Below are 17741 nucleotides of genomic sequence, written 5' to 3'. Positions count from 1 at the left end.
CAAATAGAAATCCTATATGGATGGTGTTAAGAGATAGATGGGAGGTATTGAATAGAGTTGAAGGATGGGACTAATAACAAATAACAACAAATAATAACAAAGATAGCTAATAATGTAAGCATACTGTGTCCATAATAAGTACATAGGTTGTATGTTGGGAGCTTTTGGGAAAGAGCACAGTTAGAAAGATATGGCATATAGAAGCAAACCGGATGGACATCATGAAAATGATCGGAGAGGTTGAGAGTAGAAGAAGTTCAGGAGCAAAAAAATAAAGAATAATATATATATATATATATATATATATATATATATATATATAGAGAGAGAATTATTGTAAAATTAACTGTGTCCATAAGGTGTAGATAGTAAGTATAGACCGGAAGTAAAGGCCTGGGCATTGTTGTTCACTAATTTACTCCAAGTAGGGAAAGGATGGCGGGGTTGAAAAGTAATAAAGGGGAGTATATATATAAAAAACATGGGGGATTGGAAGTGATGCAGACCATTACATTGATAGAAGATACAATCTGCAATATTAAGCTGATCCATCCCCCCCCAAAAAAGATAAAAATAAAAAATAAAATAAAAGTTTCTTGACAGTGTATTTTCCAGTCCTTTCCCCTGGATCCAACTGTAGTCTTTGGGGAACCTTTTACAAATGAAATACACAACCTCAACGAATACAGACCATTTTAAAATGTCAACAAAAACAATTGGCAGCAGTTGAATACAGTGAAGACTTGTTGATAAAGAAGCAGCCGAAGCGGAAAGAAACAGCGTATCAACTTTTCCTTTCAGTGACCCTGAATGGCTTGGCATGTAAACAAAGACAGGATCAGATGGAAGCGGATGAGGAAGGGAATGGTTCTGGAGAATGAGAGAAAAACAGAGAAGGGACAATACATTTGATCTTTGATTCAAATTACTATAGACACTGACATTGTGCAAACCAGTCAAACGCAATCAGATAAAATACTTACAAAACAAATATCAATAACAAAAAGAACAGAATTGAATAAAATTGTATATACAGTGGGGAAAAAAAGTATTTAGTCAGCCACCAATTGTGCAAGTTCTCCCACTTAAAAAGATGAGAGAGGCCTGTAATTTTCATCATAGGTACACGTCAACTATGACAGACAAAATGAGAAAGAAAATTCCTGGAAATCACATTGTAGGATTTTTAATGAATTTATTTGCAAATTATGGTGGAAAATAAGTATTTGGTCACCTACAAACAAGCAAGATTTCTGGCTCTCACAGACCTGTAACTTCTTCTTTAAGAGGCTCCTCTGTCCTCCACTCGTTACCTGTATTAATGGCACCTGTTTGAACTTGTTATCAGTATAAAAGACACCTGTCCACAACCTCAAACAGTCACACTCCAAACTCCACTATGGCCAAGACCAAAGAGCTGTCAAAGGACACCAGAAACAAAATTGTAGACCTGCACCAGGCTGGGAAGACAATCTGCAATAGGTAAGCAGCTTGGTTTGAAGAAATCAACTGTGGGAGCAATTATTAGGAAACGGAAAACATACAAGACCACTGATAATCTCCCTCGATCTGGGGCTCCACGCAAGTTCTCACCCCGTGGGGTCAAAATGATCACAAGAACGGTGAGCAAAAATCCCAGAAACACACGGGGGGACCTAGTGAATGACCTGCAGAGAGCTGGGACCAAAGTAACAAAGCCTACCATCAGTAACACACTATGCCGCCAGGGACTCAAATCCTGCAGTGCCAGACGTGTCCCCCTGCTTAAGCCAGTACATGTCCAGGCCCGTCTGAAGTTTGCTAGAGTGCATTTGGATGATCCAGAAGAGGATTGGGAGAATGTCATATGGTCAGATGAAACCAAAATAGAACTTTTTGGTAAAAACTCAACTCGTCGTGTTTGGAGGACAAAGAATGCTGAGTTGCATCCAAAGAACACCATACCTACTGTGAAGCATGGGGGTGGAAACATCATGCTTTGGGGCTGTTTTTCTGCAAAGGGACCAGGACGACTGATCCGTGTAAAAGAAAGAATGAATGGGGCCATGTATCGTGAGATTTTGAGTGAAAACCTCCTTCCATCAGCAAAGGCATTGAAGATGAAACGTGGCTGGGTCTTTCAGCATGACAATGATCCCAAACACACCGCCCGGGCAACGAAGGAGTGGCTTCGTAAGAAGCATTTCAAGGTCCTGGAGTGGCCTAGCCAGTCTCCAGATCTCAACCCCATTGAAAATCTTTGGAGGGAGTTGAAAGTCCGTGTTGCCCAGCGACAGCCCCAAAACATCACTGCTCTAAAGGAGATCTGCATGGAGGAATGGGCCAAAATACCAGCAACAGTGTGTGAAAACCTTGTGAAAACTTACAGAAAACGTTTGACCTGTGTCATTGCCAACAAAGGGTATATAACAAAGTATTGAGAAACTTTTGTTATTGACCAAATAATTATTTTCCACCATAACTTGCAAATAAATTCATTAAAAATCCTACAATGTGATTTTCTGGATTTTTTTTTCTCATTTTGTCTGTCATAGCTGACGTGTACCTATGATGAAAATTACAGGCCTCTCTCATCTTTTTAAGTGGGAGAACTTGCACAATTGGTGGCTGACTAAATACTTTTTTTCCCCACTGTATATACTGATAAAAATATAAACGCAACATGTTACAGTTCATTTGAGGAAATCAGTCAATTGAAATAAATGCATTAGGCCCTAATCTATGGATTTCACATGACTGGGAATACAGATATGCATCTGTTGGTCACCGATAACTTTTAAAAAATGGGCCTCACAATGGGCCTTAGGATCTCGTCACGGTATTTTTGTGCATTCAAATTGCCATCGATAAAATGCAATTGGGTTTGTTGTAAGTAGCATATAGTGCCTTGCAAAAGTATTCATCCCCCTTGTCGTTTTTCCTATTTTGTTGGATTACAACCTGTAATTTAAATGAATTTTTATTTGGATTTCATGTAATGGACATACACAAAATAGTCCAAATTGGTGAAGTGAAATAACAAAAATAACTTGTTTCAAAAAATGATTACAAATAAATAGCGTAAAAGTGGTGCGTGCACATGTATTCACCCCTTTCGCAATGAAGCCCCTAAATAAGATCTGGTGCAACCAATTACCTTCAGAAGTCATATCATTAGTTAAAGTCCACCTGTGTGCAATCTAAGTGTCACATGATCTGTCACATGATCTCAGTATATATACATCTGTTCTGAAAGGGCCCAGAGTCTGCAACACCACTAAGCAAGGGGCACCACCAAGCAAGCGGCACCATGAAGACCAAGGAGCTCTCCAAACAGGTCAAGGACAAAGTTGTGGAGAAGTACAGATCAGGGTTGGGTTATAAAAGAATATCTGAAACTTTGAACATCCCACAGAGCACCATTAAATCCATTATTAAAAAATGGAAAGAATATGGCACCACAACAAACCTGCCAAGAGAGGGCCACCCACCAAAACTCACAGACCAGGCAAGGAGGACATTAATTAGAGAGGCAACAAACAGACCAAAGATAACCCTGAAGGAGCTGCAAAGCTCCACAGCGAAGATTGGAGTATCTGTCCGTAGGACCACTTTAAGCCGTACACTCCACAGAGCTGGGCTTTACAGAGGAGTGGCCAGAAAAAAGCTATTGCTTAAAGAAAAAATTGGCAAACACGTTTGGTGTTCATCAAAAGGCATGTGGGAAACGCCCCAAACATATGGAAGAAGGTACTCTGGTCAGATGAGACTAAAATTGAGCTTTTTGGCCATTAAGGAAAACGCTATGTCTGGCGCAAACCCAACACCTCTCATCACCCTGAGAACACCATCCCCACAGTGAAGCATGGTGGTGGCAACATCATGCTGTGGGGATGTTTTTCATCGGCAGGGACTAGGAAACTGGTCAGAATTGAAGGAATGATGGATGGCGCTAAATACAGGGAAACTCTTGAGGGAAACCTGTTTCAGTCTTCCAGAGATTTGAGACTTGGACAGAGGTTCACCTTCCAGCAGGACAATGACCCTAAGCATACTGCTAAAGCAACACTCGATTGGTTCCCGAGTGGCGCAGTGGTCTAAGGCACTGCATCGCAGTGCTAGCTGTGCCACTAGAGATCCTGGTTCGAGTCCAGGCTCTGTTGCAGCCGGCCGCGACCGGGAGACCCATGGGAGTGCACAATTGGTCCAGCGTTGTCCAAGGTAGGGGAGGGTTTGGCCGGCAGGGATGTGGGTTCGTTTCCCACGGGGCGCCAGTATGAACCAAAATAAATAAATACATGTATGCATCCACTAACTGTAAGTTGCTCTGGATAAGAGTGTCTGCTAAAATGTTTAAGGGGAAACATTGTCTTGGAATAGCCTAGTCAAAGCCCAGACCTCAAACCAATTGAGAATCTGTGGTATGACTTAAAGATACAACAGCGGAACCCATCCAACTTGAAGGAGCTTGCGCAGTTTTGCCTTGAAGAATGGGCAAAAATCCCAGTGGCTAGATGTGCCAAGCTTATAGAGACATACCCCAAGAGACTTGCAGCTGTAATTGCTGCAAAAGGTGGCTCTACAAAGTATTGACTTTGGGGGGGTGAATAGTTATGCACACTCAAGTTTTCTTTTTTTTGGGTCTTATTTCTTGTTTGTTTCACAATAAAACATATTGTGCATCTTCAAAGTGGTAGGCATGCTGTGTAAATCAAATGATACAAACCCACCAGAAAATCAATTTTAATTCCAGGTTGTAAGGCAACAAAATAGAAGAAATGCCAAGGGGGTTGAATACTTTCACAAGCCCACTGTACATCATTGGTATGTACTGGTTAAAAACTCTGGATAAGAGATTTAGCAGATGAATGAAACGTGTTTACTAATCATGTTCTCAGCATTAAGGTTGTGGGGACACAGTGCATTCAGAAAGTATTCAGACCCCTTGACTTTTTCCACATTTTGTTACATTACAGCATTATTCTAAAATTGATCAAATACATTTTTTTCCTCATCAATCTACACACAACACGCCATAATGAGAAAGCAAAAACAGGTTTTTAGACATTTTAGCAAAATATTTGTAAATAAGTAAGTATTCAGACCCTTTGCTATGAGACTCAAAATTGAGCTCAGGTGCATCCTGTTTTCATTGATCATCCTTGAGATGTTTCTACAACTTCATTGGAGTCCACCTGTGGTAAATTCAATTGATTGGATATGATTTGGAAAGGCACACACCTGTCTATATAAGGTCCCAAAGTTGACAGTGCATGTCAGAACAAAAACAAAGCTATGAGGTCAAAGGAATTGTCCGTAGAGCTACGAGACAGGATTGTGTCGAGGCATAGATCTGGGGAAGGGTACCAAAAAATGTCTGCAGCATTGAAGGTCCCCAATAACACAGTGGCTTCCATCATTCTTAAATGGAAGAAGTTTGGAACCACCAAGACTCTTCCTAAAGCTGGACACCCGGCCAAACTGAGCAATCGGGGGAGAAGGGCCTTTGTCATGGAGGTGACCAAGAACCCGATGGTCACTCTGACAGAGCTCCAGAGTTCCTCTGTGGAGATGGGAGAACGTTCCAGAAGGACATCCATCTCTGCAGCACTCCACCAATCAGGCCTTTATGGTAGAGTGGCCAGACGGAAGCCACTCCTCAATAAAAGGCACATGACAGCCCGCTTGGAGTTTGCCAAAAGGCACCTAAAGGACTCTCAGACAATGAGAAACAAGATTCTCTGGTCTGATGAAACCAAGATTGAACTCTTTGGCCTGAATGCCAAGCGTCATGTCTGGAGGAAACCTAGCACCATCCCTACGGTTAATAATGGTGGTGGCAGCATCATGCTGTGGGGATGTTTTTCAGCAGCAGGGACTGGGAGACTAGTCAGGATCAAGGGAAATATGAACGGAGCAAAGTACAGAGAGATCCTTGCTGGAAACCTGCTCCAGATGCACACAGATAAGACTACGCAGGATTGGCTTCGGGGCAAGTCTCTGAATGTCCTTGAGTGGCCCAGCCAGAGCCCGGACTTGAACCCGATCGAACAACACTGCAGAAAAGAATGGGAGAAACTCCCCAAATACAGGTATGCCAAGCTTGTAGCGTCATACCCAAGAAGAATCGAGGCTATAATCGCTGCCAATGGTGCTTCAGCAAAATACTGACTAAAGGTTCTGAATACTTATGTAAATGTGATATTTCCGTTTTTTTTATTTTAATACATTTGCAAACATTTCTAAAAACCTGTTTTGGCTTTGTTATTATGGGGTGTTGTGTGTAGATTGATGATGGGGAAAAAACAATTTAATCAATTTTAAAATAAGGCTGTAACGTAACAAAATGTGGAAAAAGTCAAGGGGTCTGAACACTTTCCGAATGCACTGTATATTGGGAGGTACCTCTAAGTGTTGGCGGGGGGCGAGTGGGTTTGACCATGTTGCTCTGTGAGAGGGCTTCCACTATCCAGCTGAGTGCACTGGAGCAATACTCCAACTGGGAAAGAAAGGGTTAAAAATATTATTATTATTAGTTTGAGAGTCAAGTTCAACTAAATATATTCCAGTGCAAGCTTGTTCTCTCACAACTGTGACTTACACAAATGTAGCTACCGTTAAGTTAACACCCCATTTTCAGGAATCCCTTTAACCGTCTTCATAAGAACCAACATAAGACAAGACTGAAAGCCATTTCCAATAACCTTCATGAGAGACAGCAACATCTCATAACGTTCATCTTGTCTATTGTTGACATAAGAAAAGGCAGATAAGAAGAAATGGCTTGTGAATCCATTGTGAATGTCACCCCTAGCCAAGAAGGCAGCTCCAGATAACCTGGATACCCGCCCACCTTTAACCACCACAGACACACACACATCTCCCAAAACCAGAAATGGTAGATGGTTGGGCATGGGGCTAGCAACCCCATCCCGTAAAACCTTTGTACTACAGCAACAAATAACAATCCTACAACTAGATGCTAAGATCTCCCAGAGTCCTAGACTTGTATGACCGCCATCAGTGAAAGCTGTCGTGACGTGACTTATATTAATGTGATGACTGTTATTTATCGAATCAACTAACTATGTTTAATTGTCACTCAATTAAATTAATAATGTAACAATTAACTCATTAGGAATTTGGGGCACCACGGAAGAAGTTGTTTAACGAGTTACCATCTCCCGAATTAAACTCTTAGAAGATATATATACAGTATGTTATATATCGATAACAGTCACTTATTAAATCATTACCTCATCAGTCTCATTCGGAGCGTCGCATAATCCTTGAACCTGCAAGAATCCTAACCTTATTGATGAATCAGCAATACACAAATTGGCTTAATTAAATAACTAAATAATAACACAGAATACAAACACACACACACGGTATAGGTTACTGATTACTAATGTAATACAATGAAAACAGGTCCCTAGTGGACTGGACTGACAATAGCATGACTGCTTGGTTAGGGGAATGAGGGGTGAATAGAAAGAGAGTGAAGGGGAGAGGCAGATATTCAACTTATTGTTGTTACATTTGGAAACCACCGCTCATTCGGATAAGAAATGCAAGGCATATTTAAGCGTAGCTGTCCTTGATTGTCGTCTCTCTGTTGAACCACTTTCTCAAAAAGGGTTTGAGTGTCCTATCCCACTTCGGTGAGACTCGGCTTGTCTTAGAGTGGAGTGTTCGTTAGAATAGATACTTCAGATGTACCAACGGTTGTCTGAGAGGGATTGTCCTTCCCAACTCGTGTCTTTAGTGAAAGTTCTGACAACTTTACATGTACAGCTGCAGACTGATATGATAAGGTCTAGTGCGTGGTCTTCTTCTCGTGTAGAGATTGAGAGTTTCAGAGTTTCTCCATTTCAAACGTATGGACTACCGTCTCACGTTTTCTGGTCTGTAGAGGTTCAACCATTTGTAACGTGAGATCGCGCTTCACGTCGGCTGATCTTTCTCATTCGAAGTTCTAACCATTCTAAATGTGCAGTCGCAATGCTCACATTTGCTGGTCTTTCTGGTCTAACCATTTTAAGCCATGTAGCCACAGCTCCACGCTTCCTGGTCTAAAGGTTGATTTCAAGGCTTTTTATGCCCTCTGGGTAAAAGTGTGTTTTCCATCGTGATAACACGATCTCTGATGTCACTCGTGGCGTGGCTAGTCACTGTACATAGTTTATATGAAAAACTATTATCTCATTAGAAGACTAAAATCACATTCCTATCTTCACCAAAATACTCTCATACTTAATCATATATTTTATACAACATTTAGATGTAAACTTGATAGATAGAATATGTACACTTTCCAAGTTACAGTTATTTCTTGATACCATCATTAATGACATAACAAAATAATAAACAATATGACATGATTATTCTTTAGATCCCCACTGACCATTCCAAACATTTGGAGGTCAGGAATAATGTTCCAATGTCCAATCTTTTGACGTTAGAGTTTTTAGGCGTCAAGAGTCTCTCTGTAACAAAGAGATTTATTTTTTCCCATACTAGAGACCAAAAGGAGTCCTTTTCTGCAAACTATTTATGACCGGCTGTTAAGTCATAAAACCATCCCAACTCCCCCTTCTCCTCTCCTGTGGGGGGGGGGTCTGGCTATCTGTCAGCCATTTGCCAAGCTGATCTGGCACCTTTGATCCTCACCAAGGGAGAGTCATGACAAAGCCTACGGGAAACTGGTGACGTGAAGATGGGAGCACTGAACACCAAAACTGCAATTTGGCTTATGGAATGTTCTAAAAATGTTTGAGTCTGGAAAGCTGGCACAGGTTACCTGGGAGCGAGTAAAGCCAGGTGGACTAGCTCTGGTTCCACAATAACCAGCACTGGAGGTGGTTCACAATGTGATTGCCTCTGCACTGTGGCATCGGTTGTCAGTTTTAGAGCCACCATCTGGCCTTCTGGCTAAGCTACAGGTGATTATTGTAGATATATTTTGGGATAAATATCATTGGGTTCCACAAAGTCTTTTGTATTTGTCAAAAGAGGAGGGGGGACAAGGGCTTGTACATCTTGCTAGTAGGGCTGCTGCTTTCCGGTTTCAGTTTATTCAAAGGTTGCTTTATGGACTGGAAATTGTGGTTTGGAGAGGGGTGGCAGGTCTTGTATTACAGCAGGTTGGGGGATTAGGTTTAAAGAAGGCTTTATTTTTGGTTGATAGTAGCCAGATTTCTAGGGAGGGAGTACCTCCGTTTTACAGAGGCCTTCTTAGGGTGTGGAGCATAATGAAAGTGTCCAGATGAACTTGTTATTTTTTCCTATTTTGTTGCATTACAACCTGTAATTTAAATGGATTTTTATTTGGATTTCATGTAATGGACATACACAAAGTTGTCCAAATTGGTGAAGTGAAATGAAAAAAATAACTTGTTTCAAAAAATTAGAACAAATAAATAACGGAAAAGTGGTGCGTGCATATGTATTCACCGCCTTTGCTATGAAGCCCATAAATAAGATCTGGTGCAACCAATTACCTTCAGAAGTCACATTTTTAGTTAAATAAAGTCCACCTGTGTGCAATCTAAGTATCACATGATCTGTCACATGATCTCAGTATATATACACCTGTTCTGAAAGGCCCCAGCATCTGCAACGCCACTAAGCAAGGGGCACCACCAAGCAAGTGGCACCATGAAGACCAAGGAGCTCTCCAAACAGGTCAGGGACAAAGTTTGGAGAAGTACAGATCAGTGTTAGGTTATAAAGAAATATCTGAAACTTTGAACATCCCACAGAGCACCATTAAATCCATTATAAAAAAATGGAAAGAATATGGCACCACAACAAACCTGCCAAGAGAGGGCCGCCCACCAAAACTCACGGACCAGGCAAGGAGGGCATTAATCAGAAAGGCAACAAAGAGACCAAAGATAACCCTGAAGTAGTCGCAAAGCTCCACAACAGAGATTGAAGTATCTGTCCATAGGACCACTTCAAGCCGTACATTTACACTTTACATTTTAGTCATTTAGCAGACGCTCTTATCCAGAGCAACTAACAGTTAGTGAGTGCATACATTTGCATACACTCCACAGAGCTGGGCTTTACATAAGAGTGGCCAGAAAAAAGCCATTGCTTAAAGAAAAAAATAAGCAAACACGTTTGGTGTTCGCCAAAAGCCATGTGGGAGACTCCCCAAACATATGGAAGAAGGTACTCTGGTCAGATTAGACTAAAATTGAGCTTTTTGGCCATCAAGGAAAACACTATGTCTGGCGCAAACCCAACACTTCTCATCACCCCTAGAACACCATCCCCACAGTGAAGCATGGTGGTGGCAGCATCATGCTGTGGGGATGTTTTTCATTGGCAGGGACTGGGAAACTGGTCAGAATTGAAGGAATGATGGATGGCGCTAAATACAGGGAAATTCTTGAGGGAAACCTGTTTCAGTCTTCCAGAGATTTGAGACTGGGACGGAGGTTCACCTTCCAGCAGGACAATGAACCTAAGCATACTGCTAAAGCAACACTCAAGTAGTTTAAAGGGGAAACATTTAAATGTCTTGGAATGGCCTAGTCAAAGCCCAGACCTCAATCTAATTGAGAATCTGTGGTATGACTTAAAGATTGCTGTACACCAGCGGAACCCATCCAACTTGAAGGAAGTGGAGCAGTTTTGCCTTGAAGAATGGGCAAAAATCCCAGTGGCTAGATGTGCCAAGCTTATAGAACCATACCCCAAGAGACTTGCAGCTGTAATTGCTACAAAAGGTGGCTCTACAAAGTATTGACTTTGGGGAAGTGAATAGTTATGCACGCTCAAGTTTTCCGGTTTTTTGTCTTATTGTTGTTGTTATTGTTGTTTCACAATAAAACATATTTTGCATCTTCAAAGTGGTAGCCATGTTGTGTAAAACAAATGATACAAACCCCCATAAAATCCATTTTATTTCCAGGTTGTAAGGCAACAAAATAGGAAAATGCCAAAGGGGGTGATTACTTTCGCAAGCCACTGTACCTTCCACACAACTTGTCTCTGGAGAATCATACACATCTTCTGGCCAAACACAATATTAAAGATCAACCTCCTTAGACAAACGAAGCAGGAAGCCATCGATGCCATACTCGATACGCTGCTGGAGCTGGATTGGACACGTCCTGATAAAGAGTACAGACTCTATCCCAAGAATAGCTGTCTATTGAACTTCAGAGGGCAGACGTAAGAGGGGGAGGCCCAAGACAACGTGGCGTAGAACAATGGAGACCAAGCTCCAACATCAGCAGAGCAGGGGCACGGTGGAGAAGATGGCCAGAGACAGACAGAAATGGAGTGCCGTTGTTTCTGCCCTATGCGCCAGCCGGCGTGACGGGGATAAGTGAAGTGACACACACACACACACACTCACACACACACACAATCCCCCCTTCCCTGATACATGTGTAAATATTGTTCTATAAATTGTGCCTTCCTGTATTATACTTGCGTACAAAAAAATATATACTGAGCTATTTACTTGCATTGTCGGGAAGGAACCTGCAAGTAAGCATTTCGTTGGACAGTGTACCATGTGTATCCTGTACATTCAACTAATAAAACTTGAAACTTGAAACACACACACACTTCCATTTCATATAAATAAATGGCTCAATTGGCATCACAAGCAACAATCACAAGCTAAAAAAGCTGGAGCAACCCTGCCCTTACTCTCTCTTTGTCTGCTGGTGGAAACAATCAAGCACACACATACTGAGACAGCTAATCTAAATCACACATACACACACATACACAGAATGTTGGAACACACTGTAAGCCTGACCTCCGATTCCAGAGCCCTCAGTCTGCGATCATGATCCCTTGTCTCAGCCATCTGTTTCAGCACACTGTCCACCCTGTCACACAGCAAACACATAGGTCCAAAATGATTTGCACCCTTGATAAAGATAAGCAAAAAATACTGTATAAAATAAAGAATACAAATACAGAACTATATTGTATGCAAAACATTTACACTAATACAATTGCTCAGAGAAAGAGATTTTGTTTAACAAGTAATAATTTGTTTTGCTCAAAAAGATAGGTGTCAAAATTATTGGAATCCCTGTTTTCAATACCTTTCAATACAGATGTAGGATCTTAATTTGATCACTTTTGTCGCTGCAAACTTGTAGTGTATTTGAGGTTTAAAAAGGCTTCTAAAGTTTGTAATTTCCACGTAGAAATGTGATTTGTCCTAACGAAAAATGTACCACTACAAAAATGTCCATTAATTATAATCCACATAATAACTCACATTTCCTGTTGCTGCAGGATAATTTTCCTTCTGTAGCAAACTGCCTTAAATTAAGATCCTACATCTTAAATTAAGATCCTACATCATAGTCCTGTGTAGCTCAGTTGGTAGAGCATGGTGCTTGCAACGCCAGGGTTGTGGGTTTGATTCCCACGGGGGACCAGTATGAAAAACTGTAAATTGCTCTGGATAAGAGTGTCTGCTAAATGACTAAAATGTAAATGTAACATCTGTACCTCAGCATGCCAGGCACACTGGACCCACTCCAAATTACCTACCCCACGGAAGATGCCATTTCCATCGCTATTCACATGCCCATAACACATCTGGACATGAGGAACACCTATGTGAGAATGCTGTTCAGCAGTCAACACTATTTTTCCCTCCAAGCTCGACACCAAGCTCAGAGCCCTGGGTCTGGACACCACCCTCTGCAACTGGATCCTGGACTTCCTGACAGGCAGACCACAGCCTAAGAGGATTGGCAACAACACCTCCTCCACACTGACTGTTAACACAGGGGCCCTCAAGGGGTGTGTCCTCAACCATCTGCTGTACTCCCTGTTCACCCACAACTCCATCATCAAGTTTGCTGATGACACCATGGTTAACCAGCAACGATGAGTCAGTCTATAGGGAGGAGGTAAAATAATTGGCATTGTGGTACCAGGACAACAACCTCTCCATCACCATCAGCAAAACAAAGGAGTTGATTGTTGACTTCAAGACGCAGAGGAGGGAACATGCCCCGATTCACATCAACGGGACTGCAGTAGAGATAGTCAGCAGTTTTAAATTCCTCGGCCTCCATATCCCCTAGGACTTGACACGGACCAACACCACCACCACTGTTGTGGCGGCTGAAGAAATGTGGCATGCCACCCCGGGTCCTCTCCGAATACTACAGCGGCACCATCGAGAGCGTCCTGACCGGTTGCATCACGGCCTGGTACGCCAATCTACAAGCCATCAGACCGCTAAACACTTGAACTGGACTGATCACCTGCTCTGATTCTCTGCACCTTAGCACACATGCATTCACACACACACACATTCATGCTACACACACATCACAACTGCTGCTACCAGACTTTTATTATGATTGCTAAATACTGCACAATTTAAAACATTTGCCCCCAATCCCTTCTTCCCCAAAACACATGTACAGTGCCCTCCACTATTATTGGCACCCCTGTTTAAGATGTGGTCGAGGACTTCCAAAAATGCTTCTTTTTTTTTAAACAACATAGAACCCAAATGCAAAAAAAGAGAAAAATCCAACCTTTTATTTAAGTACATTACTTTGGTGGTAAAAAAAAAATCACACATTTAGAAAAAAAAACTTGAAATCATGTGTCCCACAATTATTGGCACCCCTAACAATTCCGCTGAAAATTTTAATTGATTTTTTTAAATATATTTTTCTGTAGTTGCTAAAGTTGGTCAGGGTATCTAGGAACTTTTAATTAGTAATTCATGACTTCCTGTTTCCCTGGGGTATAAATATGACGTGACACAGAGGCCTAATTCTCTTACCCATTTGTCAACATGGCAAAGACAAGAGAACACACCATTCAAGTAAGGCAGATTTGTGTCGACCTTCATAAGTCAGGCAATGGCTACAAGAAAATAGCCACTCGCCTTAACTTGCCCGTATCTACAGTCAGAGGAATCATTAAGAAGTTTAAAACAACTGAAACAGTGACAAACAAGGCTGGAAGAGGTCCCAAGTTTATCTTGCCACAACGCACAGTGAGGAGGATGGTAAGAGAAGTAAAAAAAAGTCCTAAGCTCACTGTCACAGAATTGCATCAAAGAGTGGCATATTGGGGTCACAAAGTCTCCAAAACAACCATCAGACGCTATCTACATGCCAACAAGCTGTTTGGGAGGCATGCAAGGAAAAAGCCTTTTCTCATTAACACTCACAAACGTAAACGTCTGGAGTTTGCTAAGCGGCACTGGGACTTCAACTGGGATCGTGTGCTTTGGTCAGATGAGACTAAGATTGAGCTTTTTGGCAACAAACACTCTAAGTGGGTCTGGTGTAAAACAAAAGATGAGTATGCCGAAAAGCACCTCATGCCCACCGTGAAGTATGGTGGAGGATCTGTGATGCTGTGGGCCTGTTTCTCTTCCAAAGGCCCTGGGAACCTTGTTAGGGTGCATGGCATTATGAACGCTTTGAACTACCAGGACATTTTAAATAAACACCTGATGGCCTCTGCCAGAAAGCTGAAGATGGGTCGTCATTGGGTCTTTCAGCAGGATAATGATCCAAAACATGTGGCAAAATCTACACATAAATGGTTCAGCAGTCACAAACTCAAGGTCCTCCCATGGCCATCAACCCAATCGAAAACCTGTGGGGCGAGCTAAAGAGGAGAGTGCACTGGATGATCTAGAAAGATTGTGCAAAGAAGAATGGTCAAAGATCCCTCTCTCTGTGTTCTCCAATCTTGTGAAATGTTATAGGAGGAGATTAAGTGCTGTCTTGTTGGCAAAAGGGGGTTGTACAAAGTATTAACATCAGGGGTGCCAATAATTGTGGGACACATGATTTCAAGTTTTTTTTTTTCTAAATGTGTGATTTTTTTTTTTTACACCAAAGTAATGTACTTAAATAAAAGGTTGGATTTTTCTATTTTTTTGCATTTGGGTTCTATGATGTTTAAAAAAAAAAGGAGAATTTTTGGAAGTCCTCGACCACATCTTAAACAGGGGTGCCAATAATTGTGGAGGGCACTGTACATATTGGACTATAAATCCAATATTATACCTATCCTGGAAATCTGTCCTTTGGTCTGATGAGTCCAAATTTGAGATTTTTGGTTCCAACCGCCGTGTCTTTGTGAGACGCAGAGTAGGTGAACGGATGATCGCCACATGTGTGGTTCCCACCGTGAAGCATGGATTAGGAGGTGTGATGGTGTGGGGGTGCTTTGCTGGTGACACTGTCTGTGATTCATTTATAATTGAAGGCACACTTAACCAGCATGGCTACCACAGCATTCTGCAGCGATACGCCATCCCATCTGGTTTGCGCTTAGTGGGACTATCATTTGTTTTTCAACAGGACAATGACCCAAAGCACACCTCCAGGCTGTGTAAGGGCTATTTTACCAAGAAGGAGAGTGATGGAGTGCTGCATTAGATGACCTGGCCTCCACAATCACTCGACCTCAACCCAATTGAGATGGTTAGGGATGAGTTGGACCGCAGAGTGAAGCAAAAGCAGCCAACAAGTGCTCAGCATATGTGGGAACTCCTTCAAGACTGTTGGAAAAGCATTCCAGGTGACTACCTCATGAGTTGAGAGAATGCCAAGAGCTGTCATCAAGGCAAAGGGTGGCTACTTTGAATAATATTTTTTGGTTACTACATGATTCCATATGTGTTATTTCATAGTTTTCATGTCTTCACTATTATTCTACAATATAGAAAATAGTAAAAATAAAGAAAAATGAGTAGGAGTGTACCAAATTTTGACTGGTACTGTATACAATACATTTATATGTAGACTACTGTACATGTAACATGTAAATATAAATATATTCATAATATCCATAAATATCCACAATATCTAGAAAAGGCTGTAGTTAAATTGGTAGAGAAAAATGCTGAAAGAGAGATGGATCCAAACTGGAGGGTGGGTGTAAAGGTTGACTCACTTGACTGACATCCGTTTGAGCCTCTCAGAGTCACTCCCTCTCTGGATCTTGCTCTGGGCTGTCAGGAAGTTCTCCTTCTGAATGGCCTCCCATGTCATTAGCCTGTTAGCTGCTTTCCCCTTCAGCTCCAATACTAACAGAGGTGGAAAATGTGTTAGTCGTGCTGATGCTTAGCGTGAGGTAGGAAACACAGGAGGTTGCTGAGTGGAGAATGGCTCATAATAATGACTGGAACGGAGCAAATGAAAGGGATGTATTTGATACCATTCTACTTATTCCGCTCCAGCCATTACCACGAGCCCGTCCTCCCCATTTAAGGTGCCACCAACCTCCTGTGGTAGGAAACCAGTAGTTAGCATGTTAAACTCTCTGTCAGACACATAGGTTGTTGCCCAATAATCTCTCCTTTTTTATTTATTTATTTATGTATTTATTTATAGGGGACAATGCACATTAATCAGCATTAATATTACAATAATGCAACATCCATGTAAATGTGCAGGGGTTAGCCAAAAGCTAATTTGCACCTGTAGTCCCAGGGCAGGTAAAGGCAATTACACAGCCACAATACATATACACACTAAAACAATACAAAATACAAATACATTACATCCAATAATATATAATTCTAACAACAACAACAACTTCTTCGTAATGAAAACACTGTCGTCTTACATACAGTATGAGGAACCACAGATAACTAATGTGCACAGGTTTGGATAGATTTGAGCCATGTTTTCAATTTAAATGTAAAAGTACAATAATCAGTGCAGCTTTTCAAGTCCATGGGCATTACATTCTACTATATTGTAGCTCTAACAGATAATTTTCTGTGTCGAAAAGGGACAACGCAATCCCCTCTAGTTACTGCCCTTGTTATCCTGCAGGTGCTTTCCTTGAGCATGATATGTCGGCATAACGGTGGAGGGGCAAGACCATGCATGATCTTAAAGACAAGGCTTGCATCTATATACTGCTTAAAGCTATCCAGACTGAATAAATAATGTTTGTGATTGATGTGACAATGGTGGTAACTGTTTGGTTTGTTATCAAAAATCTTAAGTGTTTGTTTGTAGAGTGATTCAATTGGTTTCAGAATAGTAGCTCCTGCTTGTGAATATCTCAGATGTGAGAAGATCATAGCATGCATATATAGTTTGGCAGCCTCCAGAGGAAGGTAAGGTCTTATAAACCTAAATTTGGATAATCCAAACTTTACCGTGTTTACCACCTTCTTCACATGTTTCTTAAATTTCAAGTTGGAGTCCAAAATGACGCTGAGATACCTGAAGTTAGACACAACTTTCAGATTCTCCCCATTAACAAGAACAGCTCGTTGGGAAGAATCAATGGATTTGTTTGAGAAGTACATACAAACAGTCTTGTCGATATTTAAATGCAAACAAGAATCAGTAATCCATTTAGAAACGTGTATCATAGCTTCAGTTAACTTGTTAACAACTTGTCTGTTTGTGTACATACGTATCGTCTGCATACATTGGCATGTTAACTTGTGGGCAAGCAAGTGGGAGATCATTTATATAGATGGTAAACAGAAGGGGGCCTAATATTGACCCTTGTGGGACCCCAATGTTATAGTAAAAAGAGTCCGACTGAGTGTCCCCCAGACGAACCCTTTTGACTTCTGTTTCTCAGATAGGAATACATCCAACTAATGGCTTCAGTGGACACATTAAGGGAGGATAGTTTGGATAGGAGGACATGATTCACAGTTTCAAAGGCTTTTTTAAGATCCAACAAGACTGCGCCGACTTCACCACCTATATCAGTTTACCATACACAAAAAAAAAAAATATTATGCACGCATG

The 17741-nt window shown here is 41.4% G+C and overlaps 1 protein-coding gene across 1 annotated transcript in view; it reads right to left on the bottom strand.

Annotated features, from left to right (window-relative positions):
* Positions 1-519: 519 nt before the first annotated feature.
* The window catches only part of LOC121572036 (transient receptor potential cation channel subfamily M member 4), a 103805-nt gene continuing 86583 nt past the window's right edge, over positions 520-17741 (bottom strand). The window contains exons 24-27 of the mRNA XM_041883902.2: positions 15913-16045; positions 11768-11840; positions 6385-6478; positions 520-870 (exon numbers count right to left, since the gene is read on the bottom strand). Coding sequence (XP_041739836.1) covers positions 839-870; positions 6385-6478; positions 11768-11840; positions 15913-16045 — 332 coding nt within the window. The 3' untranslated portion in view covers positions 520-838. The remainder of the gene's footprint in view (positions 871-6384; positions 6479-11767; positions 11841-15912; positions 16046-17741) is intronic.

The sequence above is a fragment of the Coregonus clupeaformis genome, chromosome 1, assembly GCF_020615455.1.
Source record: "Coregonus clupeaformis isolate EN_2021a chromosome 1, ASM2061545v1, whole genome shotgun sequence".
In the NCBI taxonomy this organism is placed as follows: Eukaryota; Metazoa; Chordata; class Actinopteri; order Salmoniformes; family Salmonidae; genus Coregonus; species Coregonus clupeaformis.
This window is presented reverse-complemented; position numbering and strand designations above follow the sequence as displayed.